General features: G+C 34.3%; 1 protein-coding gene across 8 annotated transcripts in view; it reads left to right on the top strand.

The window, feature by feature from the left end:
- The window catches only part of BIRC6 (baculoviral IAP repeat containing 6), a 208,280-nt gene that overhangs the window by 133,346 nt on the left and 49,376 nt on the right, over positions 1-25,558 (top strand). For all 8 annotated transcript variants that reach the window (XR_009694811.1, XM_061155637.1, XM_061155638.1 and 5 more), the window contains 8 exons: positions 2,453-2,584; positions 3,580-3,747; positions 5,231-5,404; positions 6,777-6,973; positions 12,069-12,369; positions 14,174-14,391; positions 17,906-18,070; positions 19,012-19,180. Coding sequence is in view for 7 of the 8 variants with exons in the window: in XM_061155637.1 (XP_061011620.1) it covers positions 2,453-2,584; positions 3,580-3,747; positions 5,231-5,404; positions 6,777-6,973; positions 12,069-12,369; positions 14,174-14,391; positions 17,906-18,070; positions 19,012-19,180 (1,524 nt within the window). In the remaining variant the exon portion in view is untranslated. The remainder of the gene's footprint in view (positions 1-2,452; positions 2,585-3,579; positions 3,748-5,230; positions 5,405-6,776; positions 6,974-12,068; positions 12,370-14,173; positions 14,392-17,905; positions 18,071-19,011; positions 19,181-25,558) is intronic.

The raw sequence follows: 25,558 nt of genomic DNA, 5'->3' as shown, positions 1-25,558 counted from the left end.
TCTCTGAGAGTATTTATGATATTTTATGTATTGTCAGAATAAAAAACAAACTGAAATTTTAAATATTTGCAATTTAAATATAAGTCAGTGTGTTTCTAAGTCTTTGAGCAACACTGTTAACTGAAACAAGTTAGGAGTTCCCAAAAAATTGGCGTTATCTATTTATGAGTTGGACATATTAATCCAAATTTGAAATAAAAGACTGAATTGAAAAGATTGGGGAATTGTTACCATACATATTTGGGCTTCCCTGATAGCTCAGCTGGTAAAGAATTCGCCTGCAATGCAGGAGACCCTGGTTCAGTTCCTGAGTCAGGAAGATCCCCTGGAGAAGGGAGAGGTTACCCACTCCAGTATTCTTGGGCTTCCCTGGTGGCTTAGACGGTAAAGAACCTGCCTGTATACGAGAGACCTGTGTTCGATCCCTGGTTTGGGAAGAACCCCTGGAGGAGGCTATGGCAACCCTCTCCAGTGTTCTGGCCTGGAGAATCCCCATGGACAGAGAAGCCTGACAGGCTGCAGTCCATGGGGTCACAAAGAGTCAGACACGACTGAGCAACTAAGCATACCAAACATACTTACACAGACGGTAAGTTAAACCACATGAGTGAATATGATCACTTTGAGAAAATAAAGTAGAAAAGATTGTTTATCGGTTTTAGACACTGCATCTAACATGAATGTGTGCATAATATTATAATGCTTTCCTACATTTTACATATTACATAGTAAAGAGTTAGAATATATTATAAATGTCTAACATTTTTTTCTTATTTGAAAACCTCCACCTTACCTGTTATAGCTAAACTTTGTGAAAATTTGATTTTACACACCTTTTTCTACATTTCAATTTTCTGAAATTGTGCGTTTTACATGATGAAGAAAAAATTTTTAATTAATTAAAGGAAGGAAGAAAGTGAAGAAGGGTACTGAAATTCAGTTTTTGAGATGTCAACATTTAACTTAATCGAAATGTATAGACATAGTACAAAATAACTGGAAGTTTAACTTTTTTATTTATCTTTACTATAAATGAATACTATTTTCTAAAATGTCTTTTTCTGTCATTTAGAATATTGATCAAACTAGCTCCATTTATGATCTAAAAATTAAAAATAAAACTGATAGCTGTGGAAGAACAGTATCCTACTAAAAAGTCCAACTGAGTCATCCTTAGCAAATATCAGAAACTTTTCAGTGCCTACTTTAACCTCTGGTTAGCAGTACTTTGGTCTTTAAACTGTATTTGTATTCTTTAATTACATCTTATGATATATTAACATGTGCATATGTATTTTACTAATATTCTTGAAAACAAAGAATCCAAAATTATTTAAGCGGTCCCTTTACCTGCTTCCTATTGCTTTTAACTATATTGCTTTCAAATAATGATTGTGTTCGTTGGTTTTTTTTTAATTTCTATCATTGTTTTTAAGTAATTTGACTATTACTATCATCAAATAATATGCCTTGTAGTTTTCTTCATGTTCCTTATGATTTGAGTTTTTTGACTTAAATCTGTGTGTTTATGAATTTTATCAGATTTGGAAATGTTTTGCCTATTAGTTTCTCAAATATATTTGTCTTCCCATAACTCTGCTCTTTTAATGATCCTAATTACACATTTATTCAGCCTCTTGAAGTTGTTTTACAGCTGACTGAAGCTCTGTTCTTTCCCCCCCCATTTTCCCCTTGTATTTTTGAGTTTCTTAGTGGTTAAATAAGATCATTGTATGGCCATCATTTATTTCATGATTTATAATAGCATGCCATATTCAAAAGCATGAAAGAAAATATTAATTCAGAGTAATGACTATCTGTGAAAGTCCTTGGTATTCATTCTTAAAGTACTTGTAAAATATGTCATTTTATCTAAGATTCCTAGCCAAATAAAAATAATAAAACCAGCAACCTCTGTTCCTTAAACTTGTTTGGTTATACTTCCATTTGTAGCAGGAGAAGTCTAATGTAATGCATATTAGGATTAATCATGAGCTTGAGTTCCATATTGCCCTTTACAGATTGTGTCAGTAACCTTGCTAAGACTGTTTCCTTATTTTGAAAATAATATTCCTTGATATGCATGTTGTGAGGGCTGAAATATATAGATATAGGTGATAAGCAGGTTGATCTGTGCATAAAATAAAACAGAAGTTCTTGATAATAGTTTTAAAAACTGCCTCTAGAGGTAGTACTATTGTAATACAAAATATTTTCTAGAGATTGGAGTTTAGGTATCCTGGCCTAAGGAGAATGATGAATCCCTTTCATTGATAAAATCAATGAGAATTGAATGTGTCACACTTTGCTTCATAACATTTTTTCCAGACCGTTTACATTGCCTTTGTGTTAGCTACAATATAATCTTGTGTAAAGTCCCCTAAGATATTTATTATTTCCCTTCTTAATGATTTTTGAGAATCAATGTATTTTACACAAAAATTTCTTATAGATACACCAAGTATCACTGCTAAACTAATTAGTGAACAAAAAGATGACAAGGAAAAGAAAAACCATGAAGAAAAAGAAAAAGTTAAGGCAGAAAATGGATTTCAGGATAATTACAGTGTTGTTGTTGCTTCAGGTATGATTTTTTCACATATAATCTTGACTTTGTTGGTTTCTATTAAGTGTAACAATTTATATTTATAGGAACTTAATGTAATAAACAGTATTAATGTAAAAAGCTGGTGTAATGATGTCTTAATATTAAATGCACAATTATTGTATCAGAAATCAATTACTCTTTGGCATTGGAATTATTAAACTTATTTTGTGCTTACCGTATCTCATCAGATAATCAACATGTGTAAATAATTTAGATGTTGCATTTCAACTTGACAGTGTACAGAGACTTATACTCTTTAAAAGTTCACTAAGTCTTAAGGAATTTTTCTGTAACTTTTTTTTTTAATACAAATTGAAAAATTATTCACTAGTTTTCACTTATGATATTGTGCTCATTCCATAAAATTAGGAAATAAAAATCTTCAAAAGAAGATCGGTTGAAAACTGAGTTTTTACTATATTAGATACAGGAAGAGGAAAAATTGGTCAAGATAAGGGATAATCTTGGAGGATGTTTTTCTTAACAAAATTCTTAGTTCAGAAGAGAAAGCTCAACCTAGATTACATTTCTTCTTAAATAGAAGACGTATATATTGGTTTAATGTGTTCTTTCTCAGAGAAAAATTAAGAACACAAGCTTTTCTGTATATTTTTGCACAAAATTACTTTTCAGTAAATGGATGCTCATCTACATATATTTCAGAGAGTACAGGAATTAATTTATACTTTCTTGAAAAATAGTTACACATGCATCCAGTTATTCATTGTGGTTGTTTAGTTGCTAAATCATGTCCAGTTATTCATAAAGTATAATAAATGAAAAATAGAATTAAATACAAATAGAATCAAATGACAAATAGAATCAAGAGATTAGATACTACATGAAAAGAAATATTTTCTGTCTTTTCGTGTTCCTGGTGCTTTAGTAATATATTGAAGAAATACATTTTTACTTCATTAGTGTGTTGGCTATATAAGTTTTTTGTTTGTTTGTTTGTTTGTTTGTTTTAGGGCTGAAATCGCAGTCTAAACGTGCTGTGTCATCTACGCCACCTCGCCCACCATCCAGGAGAGGGAGGACAATGCCTGATAAAATAGGAAGTGCTTCCTCAGGAGCAGACGCTGCCAGCAAAATAATCACGGTCCCTGTGTTTCATCTGTTCCATAAACTTTTAGCTGGTAATGTTCACAGTGATAAAGCATATCAGAAGTTTTAGTAATCTTACAGATGAATAAATCACATGTGTCATAACCAAAATCATGTTTAATCAGTTGCTGTTGATGAGATAAATAATTTGGTGAGACTTTATCCATACAGGTCTCTCTAAGAGAAGTGAGAATAAAAAGTAAGCTATTTAATACCCTTTTTAAACATTATAATGTTGCCGTTTTGCGCTAGCTTCTTAAATTTTGTTATGAATGTGGTATAAAATGATGAGTAAAATTAATGTTTTAGTTCATTCATAACAAGTTATATAGGACATAACGTGAGGTTAATTTTAAAGAACTAGTTCTAGCAGTGGAATTCTTAGATGTAGTCCTGATAGTTAAGCTTCCTCTCTTCCTGAATCATATTCTTTGACCAGTATACTTTCCTTTTGTTGAGGTAATAGCCATTTTATCTGCATGTGTGTGCTGTGTCATTATAATCAAACTGCCAACTAACTTTGATTTTACTTTTTAGCTTTAGGCATTGTTGATTTGTAGCAGAGGTCAGTAAAGTGTGGCAGGTAGACTGGATGTTTCTGTTTATAAAAACATTTTCGTAGGAATACAGCTATACCCATTCTATATACAAGGCAACAAAAGAGACAAAGATGTAAAAAACAGACTTTAAGACTATGTGGGAGAAGGGGAAGGTGGGATGATTTGAAAGAATAGCATTGAAACATGTATATTACCATATGTAAAAGAGATGACCAGTGTAAGTGTGATGCATGAAGCAGGGCCCTCAAAGCTGGTGCTCTGGGACAACCCAGAGGGGTGGGGTGGGGAGGGAGGTGGGGGGGCGCTTCAGGTTGGGGGGACACATGTGCACCCATGGGCGATTCACGTCGATGTATGGCAAAAACCCCCACAGTATTGTAAAGAAATTATCCTTCAGTTAAAATAATTAATTTCAAAAAACTTTTACATAGGAATACAGCTATGTCCATTCATTTATGTATTGTCCATTGTCATTTCTTGCTACAGTAGAGGTAGTAGTTGCAGCAGAGACCATATGACCTCCATAGCTTAAAATATTTATTATCTAGCCTTTTTGGAAAAGATTTGCCAACTCCAGATTTATGGATTTTTTTTTTTTTTTTGGTCCCTGTTCACCATTGCTCAGATCTTAGTGGGATTTGGTTAGTAACTAATTAACACTTTGTATCAGTTCAGTTCAGTCCCTCAGTGGTGTCTGACTTTGTGACCCCATGGACTGCAGCATGCCAGGCCTCCCTGTCCATCACTTTATATAGACATTATTGTTTACACTTGTCAGAAACAGATTTGAGTTTTGTAAACTTTGTGTTGCCTGTTTTTATATTGTTTTGAAATTGGTGTCAGAATCAAACTGTTGACCTGTAATTCAGTAAAAGCTTTAAGGGATTGAATAAACTGAATCAAGTAAATGTCTCCCTCTTGGATTCCAGTTTTAACTCAGCTTTGTCATTTTTAGGCCAGCCGTTGCCAGCTGAAATGACACTTGCTCAACTTTTAACTCTGCTATATGACCGAAAGCTTCCTCAAGGTTACCGTTCAATAGACCTGACTGTTAAATTGGGATCCAGAGTTATCACAGACCCAAGTCTGTCAAAAACAGATTCTTTTAAAAGACTGCACCCTGAAAAAGGTACGTGTACGATACTTCTTTTAAGTTACAGTCTGAAATCTGAGCAGGCAGGGATTTCTGTAGCTGATTACTTAATTTACATTTTATTACATCAACTTGAGATTTTTTTTTCTTTATGACTGAGTTATTTGTGAATATAGAAGATTGCCATTATTTCTGTTGGAAATTAATGTTAATTCCTTGTGTAGCATCACTTTATTTTTATGGGCCCATATGCTTTAAGTTTTTTCCCTTTGGCTACACCATTCAGTTTGTTCAATCTTAGTTCCCCGACCAAGGATTGAACTTGGGCCCTCAGCAGTGAAAGCATGTAGTCCTAACCACTGGACTGCCAGGGCCTTCCTAATTTTTAAAAAATGTTATTTCTGAATGAGCCATGTTAATTGTTCATAATTTTCTAATCAAAGTGTGGGCCTCATTTAGAATTTCCAACTTACTGATAATTTATATTGAGGGATATTTTGTGCTCATAAACATTTTTTCTCTCAAACAAAAGTGGGATCATACAGTTTCTTACCTTTTTATATATTCAATTAAATATTTACAAATGTGCATTTTTACTTCCTATTTTTATATGTTTATAACAATTTATCTGTTTCACAGTTGTTGAAGCATTCTGATTCTAGTATATCACTACTATAAATGCTATTTAAGCAATGATTTTCATAGTGTGGATATGGTATCTTATTTATTTTCAATGTTTCCCTTGATTAAAGTTCAGTATTTAATTATTTGCCCTTTGTGCTCTTTAATAAATTTTAATACATTTCCTTAGCCCAAATTTTCAGCAAGATAATTTGTCTCTTTTAATGTTCATAGGATCTGGTTGTATGTGAACATATGCTTTTGGTTTTCCTCTGTGAGTGATTCAGACTTAACCAATATGGTATAATTTTCAGTTTTCAGTACAAAAATTTTTTGTCAGTATTCAGTTTTTCCTAATTGAATACTTTTAGAGCATAACATGCACATACATTAATATTTTCTGAAGTCTCTGATGTTTTACTTGTTTGCCCTAAAGAATAATACTTTTCAGACTTCAGTGTGCTTGCAAATCACCTACAGAACATTATAAAGTTGCAGATTCCTATTCAGTAGGTCCAGAGTACAACCTGAGAGTCTACATTTCAAAAGCTCTCAATATGATGCTGATCCTGATTGGACCGTGTAGTGAAACAGCTACAGGGAGCAGTATCAGAAGTTATTTAAATATTTTTGTAGCATCTAGCTTTAAAATAACTAAATCTGAATAACGGGATAGTTATGCTCTTTTGTTGAATAGAGAGATGACAATAGCATCTGCTTTGTAAATGAAAGAATATTATAAAAATAGATCCTCTCTTTTAGCTGTTATTTGCGATTATTCTTCTAGATCATGGAGATTTACTTGGTAGTTGTCCCGATGATGAGGCTCTCACTCCAAGTGATGAATGTATGGATGGGATATTGGATGAATCTTTACTTGAAACCTGTCCCATTCAGTCACCATTACAAGTTTTTGCAGGAATGGGTGGACTGGCTCTTATTGCAGAAAGATTACCCATGTTATATCCAGAAGTAATTCAACAGGTAAGATAAGATTCCCAATTAATTATATCACTCCATGGCAAAGACCATTTTTTTGTTTATGTTTAACTTAACCTTTGAAGTACCCTTTCCCTTAAAGTCTTTGAGTATTGTATAAATCCTTCATAGTTCAGCCTATATGGAGCTTTCTAAGAATTCAGTTCAGTCGCTCAGTTGTGTCCGACTTTGCAATGCTGTGGACTGCAGCACGCCAGGCCTCCCTGTCCATCATCAACTCCTGGAGTCTACCCAAGCTCATGTCCATTGAGCCGGTGATGCCATCCAACCATCTCATCCTCTGTTGTCCCCTTCTCCTCCTGCCCTCAGTCTCTCCCAACATCAGGGTCTTTTCAAATGAGTCAGCTTTTCGCATCAGGTGGCCAAAGTATTGGAGTTTCAGCTTCAACATCAGTCCTTCCAGTGAATATTCAGGACTGATTTCCTTTAGGATGGACTGGTTGTCTGTTAGTAAAGAAATGTTGTAAACCGAGCACATTTGCCAAGGTCATCACACTGTAGCATTTTTATTTCTACACTTCTTAAGATGTGATATTAATTATAGATACTACTAGAAAATAGGGGAGTGAAATAGTAGTATATTCTTCTACCCAAATACACTATGTCTTTTTGCTTCACTTTTATTTCTTTTTAAGTGCCATTTCTATTTAAGTCGTTTTTAAAACATTAACTTCTTCCCCTGTCTGTTAATGTTGCTGTCATTGAGTTGTGTACCTTAAATGTCCTTTTATTAAAGGAAGGAAGTGTGTGATACATGGAGAGCTGTAAATATGAAGTTCTTTATTTTTGTTGATTGAGGTAGGGAAGTTATTCTCTGTAATTTTATCTCCTTTGTGTGTGTGTGTGTGTGTGTGTGTGTGTGTGTGTGTGTGTGTTAAGCAGATTGTTGGTAGAAATATGGATGTTAAAAGTACTAGTGGTATAGTTTAGTAGGAAATGAGGAAAATGTTATTGGAAACTGGAGAAAAGGAGATTCCCTGTCTTTTAGTGATAGAAATCTTAGTGTATTTGTGTCCTGTATGTGGAAGGCAGGACTTGTAAGTGATGAACTTGGATATTCAGCTGAATTTCCAACCTAAGTGTGAAATTATCTGTTTTCTTCTTGGTACTAATAGTAAAATGTGAGAGGAAAGAGATAAATTGAGGGAAGATGCTAAAGTTAGAGATTTGCTATCAGAAAAGCATGCTCTGGAGAGAAAGGCAAGGATGTGGTTTCAGTGTTTGCTGGAACCTCAGAAAAATCCAGATGCTAGTATAGTCAGTCACATACAGGGCTGTGTGAAGAGATCAGTCATGGATCCCCTCAGTCATCTAACCCCGAGCCAGGAATGAAGAAAGTTGTTTGACAGTACTGGCATAGTCAAAGAGGGAGATGTGATGATGAAAGCAGAGGTTTAAATGAAGCAGCTGAAAGCCAAGGAATGTGAATGGTCTCTAGTAGCTGGAAAACACAAGGAACCAACACTCCCCAAGAGGCTCCAGAAAGAGCACTTGATACTTAGGATCCAAAGCTTTGATTCCAGCTCATAAGACTTAGATTTCTGACCTGTAAATCTTTCGGATAATAAATTTGTGTTGTTTTAAGTCAGTAAGTTTGTGGTGATGTGTTTCAGCAAAGCATATAGGAAATGAATACAGATTTTGGTGTGTACTCTTTTTAGGATGTTTTTGTCTGGTTTTGGCATCAGGGTAATACTGCCTTATAGAATGGGTTGGAAATGTCTAATATTTCATATTAAGAACTGTTAGATGGGTTTTTCAACAGATTAAACACTTAAAGATTATAAAATTAGTAGTAGAGAAGATATGTCAAAAGAAATAATCCAGACTGAAGCATAGATGTGTAAGGAATGAAAAGAACATAACAGCTATATGGACGTGTAGCTAGAAGTGAAAAATTCTGATGTGTATTTATGGTCACAGAAAAAGAATGAATTGAAACAAGGACAGAAACAATACTGAAAGGAAGAAAATTTTCCAAAACTATGATTAAAAAAACCTCAATCCAAAATTTAAGAAGCTCTCTAAATCCCAAATAGGATATTTATGCCTAAGAACATTATGATAAACTACTTAAAAACAAGAGAAAAGCTTAAAACCAGCCAGAAAACAGTAAACCCATTTCTTTCAAAACAGTAACAATAATTCTAACAACTAACCTTTCATCAGACACCTTGGGAGCCAGGGAATTACTTCTTTGAAATGTAAAAAAAAAAAAAAATCTGCCATCCTAGAGTTTTATACCCAATGAAGAGGATTTTGGACATTTTCTTCAACCACTACTACTCTTTCCATAAAAGGTAAATTGGTAATATAGGATAGTAGGTTTATGATGGACTCTCCTTATATATTAAGTCTGGACAGACTGTCTTTAAAAGAAAAGAAAAAGCAATTGTTTAAAGGCTCTGGAGAGTGACCAAAAGTAGGCACCTGTTGGCGAGGATTTAAACATGAAAAGAATAAAACCACACTGGGTGAGATTAATCTTCTGAGACTACTCCTCAGTCTCTGTGGGGTGAGATGATAGAACTCATGCAAAAGCTTTAGAGAAGTTTGGTTCTTCCATTCTGGCTGGAGATTAAAAGGGGGGAAATTCAGGAAGAAGGGACCCATAGATGGGGTACTCTGAATTCTGCACATGAAGTTTTGAACAACTGTAGCTGGCTCCTGAATACTTAAGAGTTCTTGAGAGAAAACTGGAAGGCTGAACGAACTGTCCAGACATGTCAGTGTCTGTCCAGCATGAAAGAAACAATTTGTAATTCTGTTCCTTCCAAGTTAGAGGTAAAAATCTTCAGCTTTTCTATTGAAATTTCAAATGAGTCACACATTAAAAAGTATAGATGACATACTGGTAATCAGGGACTCACTTGAAAAATAATGGTAAAACTACAGCAGACTCTAATAAATTTATAAAAGCCTCCATAAGTTTAAGATTGACCCACCAGTAATAAAACTGTTTTCTAATACAAAGCTAAACCATTTTCTAATATAAAGCTGACCCAGTAATAATTTGAATTAAAAAGTATAGATGACATACTGGTAATCAGGGACTCACTTGAAAAATAATGGTAAAACTACAGCAGACTCTAATAAATTTATAAAAGCCTCCATAAGTTTAAGATTGACCCACCAGTAATAAAACTGTTTTCTAATACAAAACTAAATCATTTTCTAATATAAAGCTGACCCACTAGTAATTTGACTGTTTTCTAAAATAAAACTAAACTCTTAATTATAAACTTAAGAGTTAAACATCTCGTCAATAATGTATGATGTATAATTAAAAAACAGACAGCCATGGAAAGAAAGAAGAAAATGTTACCTGTGGTTAACGATAAAAATAAGTCAGTGAATAGCTCTTTACTCACATTTTGCCAGTCGTCCCACTAATGTTCTGAAGAAGGAAAAGAAAAAAAGTCACTTTCTTTGGCATGGTTTGAGGAAGTTTGTGGTCATAGATTCAATTCAGGGTCATATGATATATTGCATTTAGGTGTCTCTTTAGTTGGACTGTTGGAGAAGACTCTTGAGAGTCCTTTGGACTGCAAGGAGATCCAACCAGTCTATCCTAAAGGAGATCAGTCCTGGGTGTTCATTGGAAGGACTGATGCTGAAGCTGAAACTCCAGTACTTTGGCCACCTCATGTGAAGAGTTGACTCATTGGAAAAAACCCTGATGCTTGGAGGGATTGGGGGCAGGAGGAGGAGGGGACGACAGAGGATGAGATGGCTGGATGGCATCACCGACTCGATGGACATGAGTTTGGGTAAACTCTGGAGGTTTGTGATGGACAGGGAGGCCTGGCGTGCTGCGATTCATGGGGTTGCAAAGAATCGGACACGACTGAGCGACTGAACTGAACTGAACTGAACTTAGTCTCCTTTAACCTGTAACAGTTACGTTATCTTTGTTTTTCACGATGATGACACATGGAAGAGTGCAGGCTAGAAAGCTTATCTATATATATAGTCATATACATGCATGCATGCTCAGTTGCTTCAGTCATGTCCAACTCTTTCCAACCCTATGGACTGTAACCCACCAGGCTGCTCTGTCCATGGGATTCTCCAGGCAAGAATACAGGAGTGGTTGCCATGCCCTTTGTCTCCTGCATTGCAGCAAATTATTCTCCCACTGAGCCACCTGGGAAGCCTACACATATATATGTGTCTATACATGTTTTTCGTAGATTTGTTTGCTTATAGAGCATGGAGTCAGACTGCCTTAGGCAGTGTGTACATACCTGTGTCCCATATCTGCTTTGTAAAGTATCATTTCCACTAAAAGAAATCAGTGCCCCTTGGAAAAATTCTAGGATTCGGGCAGAGAATGTACAAGATGAGCCTAGATACAGAAGTCTCCTTTAAAGGGGTTCCACTTCCAAGCCTGATTCTACTTGGTCATCAGATAAAATGATAGTAACAGATTATTACTTGCAGAGTAACTTTCAGTTCAGTTCAGTGGCTCAGTCATGTCCAACTCTTTGCGACCCCATGAATTGCAGAGTAACTTTAGAATTAATTAATAATTAAATTAATAAATGAATGAATAAATAGATGAAGAAGAAGGAAATGTTTTTGTGTACTGTTCACTGCCAACCAATAAGTGTAGAATTAATGAAAGAATTAGAAAACACCATTTGGCAGCTACCATAATAATTATTATTTCTTGCAAACATTATAAACATGCTAACTCGAATGATCAAAGTTGAGTGGGAAACAAGGTATTTACATAGTCTTCAAAGACTCTGTCTACAGATACTTAACTAATTACAAAGGAGAAAATAGTAACTTTTAGAGTAGAAGTACTTGGCACATACCACCATACTTATGGTATCATGTAACTCATTTTAAAAAACATGTCCTTTTATTGATTTAAAACATTTTTATTTCAGATTTGAGTTTAGTTGATTAACAATGTTTTATAGTTTCAGGTGTACACCAAAGTGATTCAGCTATACATTCTTTATTGATTTTTATATTCTTACATTTTAAAGAGATCATTTGAATTCAAGTCTTTACTTTGAACCTGATGTTGAAACATACAAATAGCCAAACAAAATTGTTTTTACTTTAGGTGAGTGCTCCGGTTGTAACGTCTACCACTCAGGAAAAACCAAAGGATAGTGATCAGTTTGAATGGGTGACTATTGAACAATCAGGGGAATTAGTTTACGAAGCACCAGAAACCATTGCGGCTGAACCCCCACCTATCAAGTCAGCAGTACAGACCATGTCTCCCATACCTGCCCATTCTTTGGCTGCTTTTGGGTTATTTCTTCGGCTTCCGGGTTATGCTGAAGTGCTACTAAAAGAGAGAAAACACGCCCAGTGCCTTCTTCGCTTGGTTTTGGGAGTGACAGATGATGGAGAAGGAAGTAAGTGTTGAGTGTTACTAATGAAATTTAATGTAGGTTGGTTGTGTGAAGTTAATTCAAATGTGCTTACAAAACTGCTGGTCATCTTTGGAAGCATTTAAAGATGAAGGAGAGATATTTAGATTCGACCATCAAGTAGCTAATGTGCAACAGTAATAGCAATGAGGAATGTCTATACACATATAGACTTAAGTTATAAAAGCCTTGAGAGAAGTACAGTATTATGGAGACTTATGAGATTATTTTCTTATGAATAAAACAGCATTATAGTTTTTAATGGCCCTTGAAGGGAATCATCAGTTGTAGACTGAGAATGGCTATTTCAGAAAGAAGGACTGCTTTGAGCAGTGTTTATATGCTCATGTTATATGAGAGGGCAGATGAAATTTGCATAAAGCAGCACAGAGAACTCATTTAAACAGATGTTATTGATAACAGATCATGGAAAAGCTTCTTAAGACCTTCAGATTTTATTCTGAATAATGATTAAGATTTATTAAAATATGATAAGTGATGTAGTGATGTGATGAGAATCTTTTTAAAGAATTTTCCTGTGAATCTGGTAACAATATTTAGATGAAGGAGAACAGAATGAAGAAAATATAATGTATTTTATAATATAATGATAGTAGAGAATCATAACAGAAAGCTATGATGGTTATTTCCATTGGGCTGACAGTTTTGTTAATAGAAGAAAACAAAGAAAAATTATAGGGTAGTAGCCTGGCAAGTATATTTTCATTTGGTTTACCTCTAGTTCTTCAGGGAATGACCATTACATTTGAGAATCAGAATTTTTTTTCATGTTATTTTAAAATCATGTGGTTTTGATTAGAGGTGATGTCTTTCACATGCTGTTTAGAAAGTATGCAGTCTTAAACCCTGTACAACAAAGTACATATAATGCAATAAAACTATATGAATTTATTCATGAATCCTTTAACTTGGAAGCTACTGAGTATTGTGTATGTAGTTTTTTGTGTGTTTTCATATTGATGGAATTCTTGAAAAATGTTGGCATAATTTTAAGTATGTTCATAACTGTTATTAAATTACAGTGTCCATATACTAAATACATCCTGGTTGTTTATTCAGATATAAATTATGTATACTTATTTTAATCAGAAATTTCTAAAGGCTTGAGCTGATTTTTTTAAGTAGCTAGAGTGTAAGAACCATGGTAATTTAGGACTCGTACTATGAGACAGTAGGTATAACCCTAAACTGAAAAGAAAAAAAATTGTCTTTAGGCCATTTCAAACTGTGTCTAGTGAATAAAGAGTAATGTCTATTAAAAAACATAATTTTGATATATCTTTTTGCCGTGGTTGCCTCATTTCCCATTCATGTAGAAGTGTTTTTTTTGTTTGTTTTGTTTTACATTTAATACTCTATAGCTAGAACATAGTAGAAAACTTTATTGCAATTGTTTAACTCTTGCATTCATGGTTGAAACTACTTCCAGGGCAAGACTTTCATACTCTTGTAAGGAAGTTTTTATGCTGCTGTTTTAGTTGTTAGTTTTTAGTTTAAATTTTTAGATTATAATAATTTTGACATAGTCTGTAACAAGTATCATATGAGTATATTTCAACTTTCTTTTGGAGTTTATATATTTGATGTCTTTTTAGACACTATTATTAAATATTAAGTATTTAATTTCATTTATGGTATTGTTTTGTCACTTTTTGATAAATATAATGATAAAATTTTATATTGTCATTATAAATTTGTGAGCTTCTGTGTTGTTTCTTATTGTGTTTTTAAATATTTTTTAATTTTGTGTTCTCTTCTTTTAATCTAGGTCATATCTTGCAATCTCCATCAGCCAATGTGCTCCCAACCTTGCCTTTCCATGTCCTTCGGAGCTTGTTCAGCACTACGCCTTTGACAACTGATGATGGTGTGCTTCTTCGGAGGATGGCTTTGGAAATTGGGGCACTCCACCTCATTCTTGTCTGTCTGTCTGCTCTGAGCCACCATGCCCCACGAGTTCCAAACTCTAGCCTCAATCAAACAGAGGTAGGTTCAGTTTTAATTCTTTAGATCATGAAAAATGGTTAGATTCATGGAGTACAGGCATAGTTTTTTCTGAAGTAATTAGTACTTCAGAGGCTGGGGGAGAGGGGCACAGTTTGTTTTGTTTTGATTTTTTTTTTTGCCTCTAAAACAAACAAACAAAAAGGTTATTTAAAAGAGGATAAAATGAATTGTTCTCTTCTTTCTTAGGTTCTTTCAGAAAGCCTTAAGTTAATCCATCTACTTAAGCAAAAAAGATGTTATAGCCTAATAAGCTTTTTCATTTACCAGGTTACACTGAATTTATACTGTGATCCCTTTTCCTTTTTGAAAGTTCTAGTCAATACAGTAAGGTTCTAGTCAGTATAGTAAGACAAGAAAGAAATAACCCTGATTGTTTTGAGATGATTTGATTGTATGAAATTCTACAAATGAATGATGGCCTAAGTGAGTTTAATGAGGATATAATTTCCAGTTTCAGTATATAAAAATAAGTCATTTCTGTATACCAGCAACAAACATAAAATGAGCTTTTTAAAGATGTCCTCTAAAATAGCATCAAAAATAGGAAATATTGAGAAATAAACATGAAAAATATATGTAAGACCTCTCATCATAAAATATATAAAACTTTGTAAACAGTATTTATTAATTAGACTTTAATAAACTGAGGTCTCTGTCCATGTTTACCTCTCATGAAGTAGAAAACACACCATTTCATTAGTATTTCTTCCCCAGTTGATTCTTTTTCTTTTTTTTTGCTCAGCTTGAAGCATGTGGGATCTTAGTTCCCTGACTAGAGATAGGACCCATCGCTCCTGCATTGGGAGTGTGGAGTCTTAACCACTGGACCAGGGAAGTCCCACCAAATTGATTCTTAAGTTTGATGGAACTCCAGGTTTATTTAGGTGGAAATTGACAAGCTGATTGTAAAATTCATTCAGAAACTCAAAGGGTCAAGGATAGCCAGAACATTTTCAAATAAGAAACAGTATATCTAGTAGTCTCATATTTTGAAACTTATTACTAAGCTATGGTATTTACAGAAGGTTAGATTGAAGCCCCGCAGACATAGAGACATCTACATATATAGAGTTTTCTGATACTATGACAAAGGTGACTATGGAAGAAAATGGTGATAGGATCAGTTAGATACTCATATGGAACAAAAACGAATCTTTAGACCCTACTGTGCTCTAAATGCAAACATTCATTCTAACTGGATGGTGAATCTAAATGTCTATAGTATGTATAACATATAACAATACCATTTTACCAAAAAAAGTAAGAGATACCTTTATGATCGATCAACTCCACTGTTTAAGAGAGTAAAAGCGGCAAGTCACAGAATGGCAGGCTATATTTGTATGTATCTGATAAAGGACTTATATCCAGAATATTTAAAGAGCTTCCAAAATTTCCCAAAGGAACTCAAACCAAGTTTCTGTAACAACCTGGAAGAGTGGGATGGGAAGGGAGGTGGGAGAGAGGCTTAAGAGGGAGGGGACATATGTACACCTGTGGCTGATTCATGTTGATGTTTGGCAGAAACCAACACAATATTGTAAAGCAGTTATCCTTCAATTAAAAATAATTAAATGTAATTATTTAAAAAATTTCCCAAAGGAAAAAGCTGACAATGAGATAGAAAAATACCAGATGAAAAGCTTGAGTGGGTACTTCATCAGAAGAGGCTATCTAAATATTTAATAAATGTGAAAGGGTCATCTATTGCTTTAGTTACCAGAGAAGTACAAGTGAAAACCTTTAATACATTGAGTACACATCAGTCACAATGTGTAAGATTTCAAAATTGTCCCACCATAAGTAACGTAAAAGACAGTAGAGTGGGCAGATAAGCTGTAGTCTGTTATGTAATAGAATGCTAGAAGGTAATGAAAGTAAACAGCGATAGCCAACGACATATAATAGAACTGGTGAGTTTTATAATCACAGCTAACAAGCTAGATATAAAGGAATATGTACATCATGATTCCACTTACATAATGTTAAAAATAAAAATAAGTTATAGTGAGTAGAGTTTCATGTTTAGGTGGTAAAGTTATAAAGAAAAGAAAGGAAGTCATGAGTATAAAAATCAGGATTATAATTAGTTTTGTAGAGGAATGAGAGTGTGAGGGAGCAAGGGCAATTTCTTGCATGCAATGGTTTAATTCTTGACCTGCGTGGTTAAGTTGTTTTCAGTTCATTAAGTTTTACATACTTGTTTTGTGTTCTTTCTGTAAATATGTTTTACTTTACATTTAGAAATGTTTTTATAAAAAATGAATAGCTGTTTTTATCAATAACCCTAATTATTCTAGTGGTAAATGTATGGTAATCAAATTTTTATGATTTGTTTTAACAGTTTATTTTATAAAATGTGAAAGATGGAATTATTCAGTCATAGATTCATCCAACTCTCCAGATCAATTTATGAAAGTATTGTTTGTACATAATATTCTTTCTTGAAATGTTCCTATTAAAATACTTGCAGAGTACCCTTGAAATTAATACTTAAATGCAAATATTTTAATGAAAATTCTTTAAAGGAGGATTCTTATTACAGAATTAATTTTATAGTCAACAGTAATCATAATAAGAATTGACCTTTACTGAGTTTGAGGTTATATTAATAAACCAGTGGTTCTCAGTCTTTTTTTTTTTTTCTCTACAACATTCACGTTTTTAATATGTCCTCTATCTCCAAAAGAAATTTTTCTGCACATCATATTCTGAACAAAAAAGAAATTGGAAAGTACTCCTTCTAGAAATAAAAGCAGACTTTCTTGCTATGATTGAAAACACATGATACCATTACAGAGTCGTCCGAGAAGATCTGGCTCATATCTCTCCACTCCTCTCTCTGCTTTCTCTGTTTAATTTTGAGTCATTGACTCTTTAGGCCCTTAGATGCTTTACTCAATCTATTCCTGATAGATTATTTTAAATACTGATAAAAGTTTCTTGTGTTTATTCTTAAATAGAAGCATTTGCTCCCCATTTTTCCCTTCCCCTAACCTTGATAACTACCACTTTGCATTCCGCACTATGTGCTCTGGATATTTCATAAAAATGAATTCATACACTATGTTACCTTTGTAACATTGTCTTGTCTGCTTTGAATTAACATATTGTTTTTGAGACTCATCCACGTAGCATGAATCAGTGCTTAGTTATTTGTTATGGCTGAATAATAGTCCATTGTATCTATATGCCATAGTTTGTTTATTTATCCATATAACCATTGATGGGCTTTTGGGCTGACTTTTTGACTGTTGTCAGTGGTCTTGCTATGAACATTAGTGGAATATATTTGAGTATCAGTTTGTTTGTTTTTTTCCCCTTTGGATATATACGTAGGAGTGGAATTGCTGGGTCTTGTTGTAATTCTTTGCTTAGTTTTTTAAGGCATTGCCAAACTATTTTCCATAGCAGCTAAACTATTTAAATTTCTACTGGAAATTTGAGGATAGATAAAAGCAAATAGTAATAATTCTTTTCGTTTTGTTACAAGCCACAGGTATCAAGCTCTCATAACCCTACATCAACAGAGGAACAGCAGCTCTATTGGGCCAAAGGGACTGGCTTTGGAACAGGCTCCACAGCTTCTGGATGGGATGTGGAGCAAGCCTTAACCAAACAGAGGCTGGAAGAGGAACATGTTACCTGTCTCCTGCAGGTATATTTGTACAGTTGATATTGCCAGTGATAATAGTTCGTCTTTTTTTGTGTGTCTGTGTTGATTTTTAAGTTTTATTTATTTTATTTTATTTTATTTTTTTGATTTTTAAGTTTTATTGGCCTTATCCTCAGCTACTTTTTATAAAGTTCATTTTTAAATGAAAAAACTTTCTCCCTGCCCTCAGTACATTTAAGATACTAGATAAAGATTGCTCTTCAGTGCTTGCAACTCTGAATTCTTCCCTCTTAGCCTCTTCACTGAGAGGAAAGTGACAAAGGTGAAGTTGTCCAATAACAGGAATGTACCATATTGACTTTCTTCTTGTCAACTTCTCATCTAAACCACTATATCTGGACTCTCTTTTTTTAAAAAAAATCTATTTACACATTTGTTTCTCACATTGTATTGCGTTTTCTAGAATTGGGCAAGGTGAACTAGTTTATAAAGTTTTTAGTGCAGAATGAGAAGAGTAGGCTCTTAAAGATTAGCTTTTGTTCGTGCATCAGCTAATTGACTAAAATTAGGGTTTTGTTTTTTATTTTTCCAAGCATTAGTTAAGTCTTTGAGCACTATTTTTGCAGTTCTAGGATAAGCTTATTCTCATATAGACTTCTAAGATTTCATCACCCTTAACTATAAATTAAACCTACTCAGTAAAATAAGTAATCTCAAAGTTGCAACTAAGCTTTTAAGTTCATGTTCTTAGGTGGATTGCTTCTATATGTTTGGTCATAGCACTGTACGTCATCATGAGAAACATATCTTCTTTTGAAAATGTAAAGGAAAAAACTCTCATTTTTAAAACCTGTAGTATGAAGCATTGATTGAGTTGAAAATATATACTCTTCATATTCAGACTGAACATCTAACATAAAATATGGGATTTTAAATCTGTGAAGCTAAGACTCAGTTTTAAATCCATGGCTTTTTATTTTTAGGTTCTTGCAAGTTACATAAATCCTGCAAGTGGTGCTGTAAATGGAGAAGCTCAGTCATCTCATGAGAGTAGAGGACAGAACAGCAATGCCCTCCCTTCTGTGCTTCTAGAGCTGCTCAGTCAGTCCTGCCTCATCCCTGCCATGTCATCTTATCTACGAAATGACTCAGGTAAATCACATTGTAACTAGTGCTTTACAGTATCTTAGTGGATGAGTACTTTTGTTTACTTATTTTATCATTAAAGTTATAATGATAAAATATCATTTTTTTCTTTCAGTAACCTATAACTGAAAATGATAGGGTAAAGGCTGGCAGCTTCGTGACAATACTGTGATCCAAACCTGGTTAATTGAATTTCTGTGTGTTTTTAACGTTTTTCTTAAACATTAGAATTGCAGACAGTAGTTTTTTGAAGAAAGACAGATAGATAAACTATACAAGTCTGTAGATACTTGACAGTGAATATTAGTTTTTACAAATTCAACTATGAAAGTACTTTAGGTAGATATTTTGCCAATATTCAACTGATTATCAACTGAAATTACTTTTTTATTTCCTTGATTGTGGAATTATCTTCCAAGAAATGTATCCTTTTCTTAAGTAGAATAAAAAGTTTATGTTTTATTTAGACTCTCAGTGACATACAGGTATTGCCAAGAAAAATAAGCAGTTGGCATCTCCTCATTTTAACCTAGATGTTTGTTTACTCACTTTTTTAAACTATCTGCTCTTCTTCTTGTATTTGCTTTTACTCATATTCTTACTTATGAAAATAGACACACATTCAGTTAGATTATTAAGGAAGAATAAGTAAGGAAAGCAATGGGAATGAATCTTGAAGTAGTCTGTTTTGATGGTTGGTAGTTTAAATGCAATTAGATGGATAGAAAATGTATTTGAGAAGGGATTACTGCTGCTATCCTTCAACTTCAAAAAATTATTGTGCTTCCAAACACACTATTTTTGGGACTTCCCTGGCAGTCCAGTGGTTAAACCCTGCGCATCCCAATGCAAGGAGTGTGGGTTCAATCCCTGGTAGGGGAACTAAGATCCCACAAACCTCCTGGTACAGCAAAAATTAAAAAACAAACAAAAAACACACACCACTTCCCAGCCTACCTCAAACTTCTTATAAAAATATTGGTGTTATATTAAATTGTTTTTTTAAGATTGAGATGTTTGAATCATTAGATTTGTCTATTTTGAAAAAATAGATATCAGATGTACAATATGTTTTTTGATGAAGTAAAACATTTGGAGCTGTAAACACTTAAGTACTTCAGATCGGTGCCAAAATTTAATAGTAAATCATTTAGGAAAACTGAACAGAGTAAGATAAGGTTTCTCTTTATCTGCTTCCACATTGTTAAAATATTAATACTTTCACTTTCAAACTGTATGACCTCTCAAAAGTTTTTAATTTTGTCTTGTTCTGAAATTTAAGTTCAATGTCAAGTTCATTCAGAACTTGTTCTGAAATTCAGTCTCTGTGTAACACTGGGCTTTTATCTTTATGGTTTAGAGTCGAAAGGGAAATCTGGTATTACTCTTATTGTTTAAAACTATTCAAGTCGGTGCACTTTCTGGTAAGTGTGTATTTTAATAAATAAGCGGTGATTCTGGTAAATATATGGAATTATAGCGAATTTAATACTCTTGTCTTGGAACTATCTAGAAATTTAGTATTTTCCTTTCCTTTGTGATTATTATTCCAGAGTAAAGAAATTTCTTTGTCCAAAGTTTAGATATATGCCTGAATCTGGTACTGTGTCCAGTGGTATAATTTTAATTGATAGATTTATACTTGAATGTGGTAGCAAAAATAATTTTGAAATTAGATTCTAAGATAAATAAATATAAAATAATGAACTAAGTTAAGTATGTCATCAGATAATTGTCAGAACACCTCTTAAATTATGTTTTTAGTAATCAAAGAAAATTTTTTGGAGTTTGGGATATATTCTGATCCATCAATTCAGTTCTGTCACTCAGTCCCGTCCAACTCTTTGCAGCCCCACGGACTGCAGCACACCAGGCTTCCCTGTCCATCACCAACTCCCAGAGTTTACTCAAGCTCATGTCCATCGAGTCAGTGGTGGCCATCCAACCATCTCATCCTCTGTTGTCCCTTTCTCCTCCCGCCTTCAGCCTTTCCCAGCATCGAGGTCTTTTCCAGTGAGTCAGTTCTTTGCATCAGGTGGCCAAAGGATTGGAGTTTCAACTTCAGCATCAATCCTTCCAATGAACATTCAGGACTGATTTCCTTTAGGATAGACTTGTTAGTTCTCCTTGCAGTCCAAGGGACTCTCCAACTCCACAGTTCAAAAGCATCAATTCTTTGACTCTCAGCTTTCTTTATAGTCCAACTCTCACATCCATACATGACTACTGGTAAAACAATAGCTTTGACTAGATGGACCATTGTTGGCAAAGAAATATCTCTGCTTTTTAATATGCTCTCTAGGTTGATCATAGGTTTTCTTCCATGGAACAAGTATCTTTTATTTTCATGGCTGCAGTCACCATCTTCAGTGATTTTGGAACCCTCCAAAATAGTCTGTCACTGTTTCCCCATCTATTTGCCATGAAGTGATTGGACTGGATGCCATGACCTTAGTTTTCTGAATGTTGAGTTTTAAGCCAACTTTTTCACTCTCCTCTTTCACTTTCATCAAAAGGCTCTTTAGTTCTTCTTCGCTTTCTGCCATAAGGGTGGTGTCATCTGCATATCTGAGGTTATTGATATTTCTTCCAGCAATCTTGATTCCAGCTTGTGCTTCATCCAGCCTGGCATTTCTCATGATGTATTCTGCATATAAGTTCAGTAAGCAGGGTGACAGTATGCAGCCTTGACGTACTCCTTTCCCGATTTGGAACCAGTCTATTGTTCCATGTCCAGTTCTAACTGTTGCTTCTTGAGCTGCATACAGATTTCTCAGGAGGCAGGTCAAATGGTCTGGTATTTCCATCTCTATAAAAATTTTCCACAGTTTGTTGTGATCCACACAATCAAAGGCTTTGGCGTAGTCAATAAAGCAGAAGTAGATGTTTTTCTGGAACTCTCTTGCTTTTTTGATGATCCAGCGGATGTTGGCAATTTGATCTCTGGTTCCTCTGTCTTTTCTAAATCCAGCTTGAACATCTGGAAGTTCTCGGTTCCTGTACTGTTGAAGCCTGGCTTGGAGATTTTGAGCATTATTTGCTAGCCTGTGATATGAGTGCAGTTGTTCGGTAGTTTAAACAGTCTGATCTGTAGTTTTGACAAGCAAGGTATATTATTTAAGTATGCCCATTTATAATATTCTAAATACAGATTGTTTATTTCAGGAAAATATAGCTTTACTGCTTATGTAAATTACTGATTTTGATTAAAATATTAATTTTTAATGTGACATTTTAAAATCTGAACAAATAACTTCTTGGAACTTAGTAAAATTTTTATTTTATAAAATTAGTCTGAAGTCCATTTTCCAATTTTGTCATTGGTCTGTAGAATATTATTTTTGACCATTTGGGGATTTGGGATAAGGAAGAGCATCCAATATAGAACCTTTTATTTCATTTAATTGTCATATCTTTGTTCTCCTTTAATCTGGAAACTTTACCAACTTTTGTCTTTCGTAATATTGATGACGTTTTGTAGACCATTTTATAGTGTATCCAGCAAGTTGTTTTTTAAGTGTGAGAGCTATGCTAATAATTTTGTGTAAGGCATTGTATTCAAGAAATGGCTCGCTTATGTTGCTAGCATGTAGTATACAAAAACACAAGCCTAATGTAATAGGCTATTTCGGGAGCCACACTGAACTATAGTTAGCGCTTGGAGATTCTTTCCAGGACCCTCCACCAAAACCAAAATCTTTCTGCTTTATTCTGTGAATGTTCTATGTATTCTTATCAACCTTACCAGTCATTCTGGCAGGCGACATGCCACTTTTCAAATGATCTAAGATTTTTTATTTTCTTCTCAAAAAATAGCACTTTATGTTCCCTCTTAGCCTTTGAGATATTATTTTGACCTCTTAATTGCTTTTTAGGAGCCTTTTCTTCCCCCCCCGAAAGAAACAAAAGGGTTCACAAAACACAAGAAGTGAATGAGGGAGAGGCTAACAAATGCTCAGTAACAACCTGGTGCTGGTCAACTATATGGAACAGATTTAGTAACTTTTTAAGTAGAATTTGTGCAGATTTTACCTTCAAAGAACTTAATTCCAAAAGCTGAATCTATAAAATAGTTGTTAGAAAAATTATAAAACAGTAAATTTGAAGCCACAGCTTTAAAGTAGGTAACTGAAACAAAAAGTGATTTGTTTGTTTGTATTAGGCTCTTTTATCTCTAGTATCATTTTTTAAATGAATGATAAAAGCCTCTATAGAGAGAAAGTAGTTATTTTTATGAGATTTTTTTTACTAGATACAAAGATCCTCATATGAAGTATGTGTTCATTTTAGTTTCTCTCTCCCCATATTCTGACTTCATTTTGTTGTAGCCATGTTATTTTGAAAATTGCTTATAAACAGTGACCATTTTTCTATGCATGCTATTGAGTAAGCTATCAGTTACCCCACTGGCCACTAGATGGCGATCTCGTTTCATTGCCAGAAATACTTTGAGCTCAGTTCAGTTCAGTGCAGTCGCTCAGTCCTGTCTGACTCTGCGACGCCATGGACTGCAGCACGCCAGGCTTCCGTGTCCATCATCCACTCCCAGAGCTTATTCACACCCATGTCCATTGAGTCGGTGATGCCATCCAGCGCTCTCATCCTCTGTCATCCCCTTGTCTCCCGCCTTCAATCTCTCCCAGCATCAGGGTCTTTTCAGATGAGTCAGTTGCTCGCATCAGGTGGCCAAAGGATCGGAGTTTCAGCTTCACCATCAGTCTTTCCAGTGAATATTCAAGACTGATTTCCTTTAGGATGGACAGGTTGGATCTCCTTGCAGTCCAAGGAACTCTCAAGAGTATTCTCCAACACCACGATTCAGAAGCATCAGTTCTTGGGCGCTCAGCTTTCTTTATTGTCCAACTCACATCCTTGCATGAGTACTGGAAAAACCAAAGCTTTGACTAGATGGACCTTTGTCGGCAAAGTAATTAATGTCTCTGCTTTTTAATACGCTGTCTAGGTTGATCGTAGGTTTTCTTCCAATGAACAAGCGTCTTTTAATTTCATGGCTGCAGTCACCATCTGCAGTGATTTTGGAGCCCCAAAAAATAAAGTCTGTCACTGTTTCCATTGTTTCCCCATCTGTGTGCCGTGAAGTGATGGGACCAGATGCCATGATCTTAGTTTTCTGAATGTTGAATTTTAAGCCGACTTTTTCGCTCTCCTCTTTCATTTTCATCAAGAGGCTCTTTAGTTCTATTCTTCACTTTCTGCCATAAGAATGGTGCCATCTGCATATTTGAGGTTATTGATATTTTTCCCTGCAATCTTGATTCCAGCTTGGGCTTCATCCAGTTCAGCATTTTTCATGATGTAGTCTGCATATAAGTTAAGTAAGAAATACTTTACAGTATGTGAAAATGAGGAATAGCAGGTGAAATGTTAAGAGTCCCTCACCCTCATCTTTCTCATTCCCATTTTGGAAAATGAGATGTTCCTGTTTTTAGAAAACAACACCACTCAGCACATTAAATTACTTGCCACTAATATAGTAGAATATGGTAGAACATTCCAGGAATGTTGTCAAGTGTTACAAAATGTTTGCCTTTCTAGTTTTTGTTTCATAGTGTCATAATAGGAAAGGGCAAATGAAATCAAGAGAAATTTATTCAGTTGCCCAAGTTTAAGTGTTTAGCCATAATATGGCCATTATTACTAAACTCATATATTTTCAGATTTTAAAAATGATTTAAATAGATTTTTATCAGTACAGAAAAGAAAAATGAGTAGACCTGACATGTTAGAGGAAGGTTGAAATGAGAAGAAGCACAGACCTTTTTAAATTGGGAGGTTTATGAAGTATCTACTAATTTGGCTGATTGTCTTGGCTGAGTGATGGTATGTGCTAGTATTAAAATTTCATCATTTTCATTTTATTGGTTTGGTAGCTCTGTAATTAGGTGTAATGGGGCAAAACCCAGTACAGAAGACTTTGTTATACCATCTGATTTTCCTCACACTGGATTAAAAGTTACTGTATCTTATCTTAGGTTATTTCCGCTAAAATTCAGTATTTAAATTAATTTTATGAGAGAATAAGTTAATTTTGTTGCTATGCAAATGTGTTAAATATGACCACATTATTTAAATCCAAAAATTATTACTAAGTTTGTTGTGTTTTGTTTAGTCACTAAGTCATATCCATCTCTTTTGTGACCACCATGGACTGTAGCCTGCCAGACTCCTGTGTCCATGGGATTTCTCAGGCAAGAATGCTAAAAAGTTACATAGGAATAAATGTATAGTTGGAACTGTAACTACGTTTCCATGGTTACCTTTTAAGATATGCATGCTAGTCATGTTACTTGTAGGGATATTGATTGCACATAGTTATGGACTAAGTTTTAGTATTCAGTCACTTAAAAGGATTTTTATTTTATG

The sequence above is a fragment of the Dama dama genome, chromosome 11 (assembly GCF_033118175.1).
Source record: "Dama dama isolate Ldn47 chromosome 11, ASM3311817v1, whole genome shotgun sequence".
Taxonomy (NCBI): Eukaryota; Metazoa; Chordata; class Mammalia; order Artiodactyla; family Cervidae; genus Dama; species Dama dama.
The sequence above is the reverse complement of the archived record's forward strand: the minus strand, read 5'-3'. Positions and strand labels throughout refer to the sequence as shown.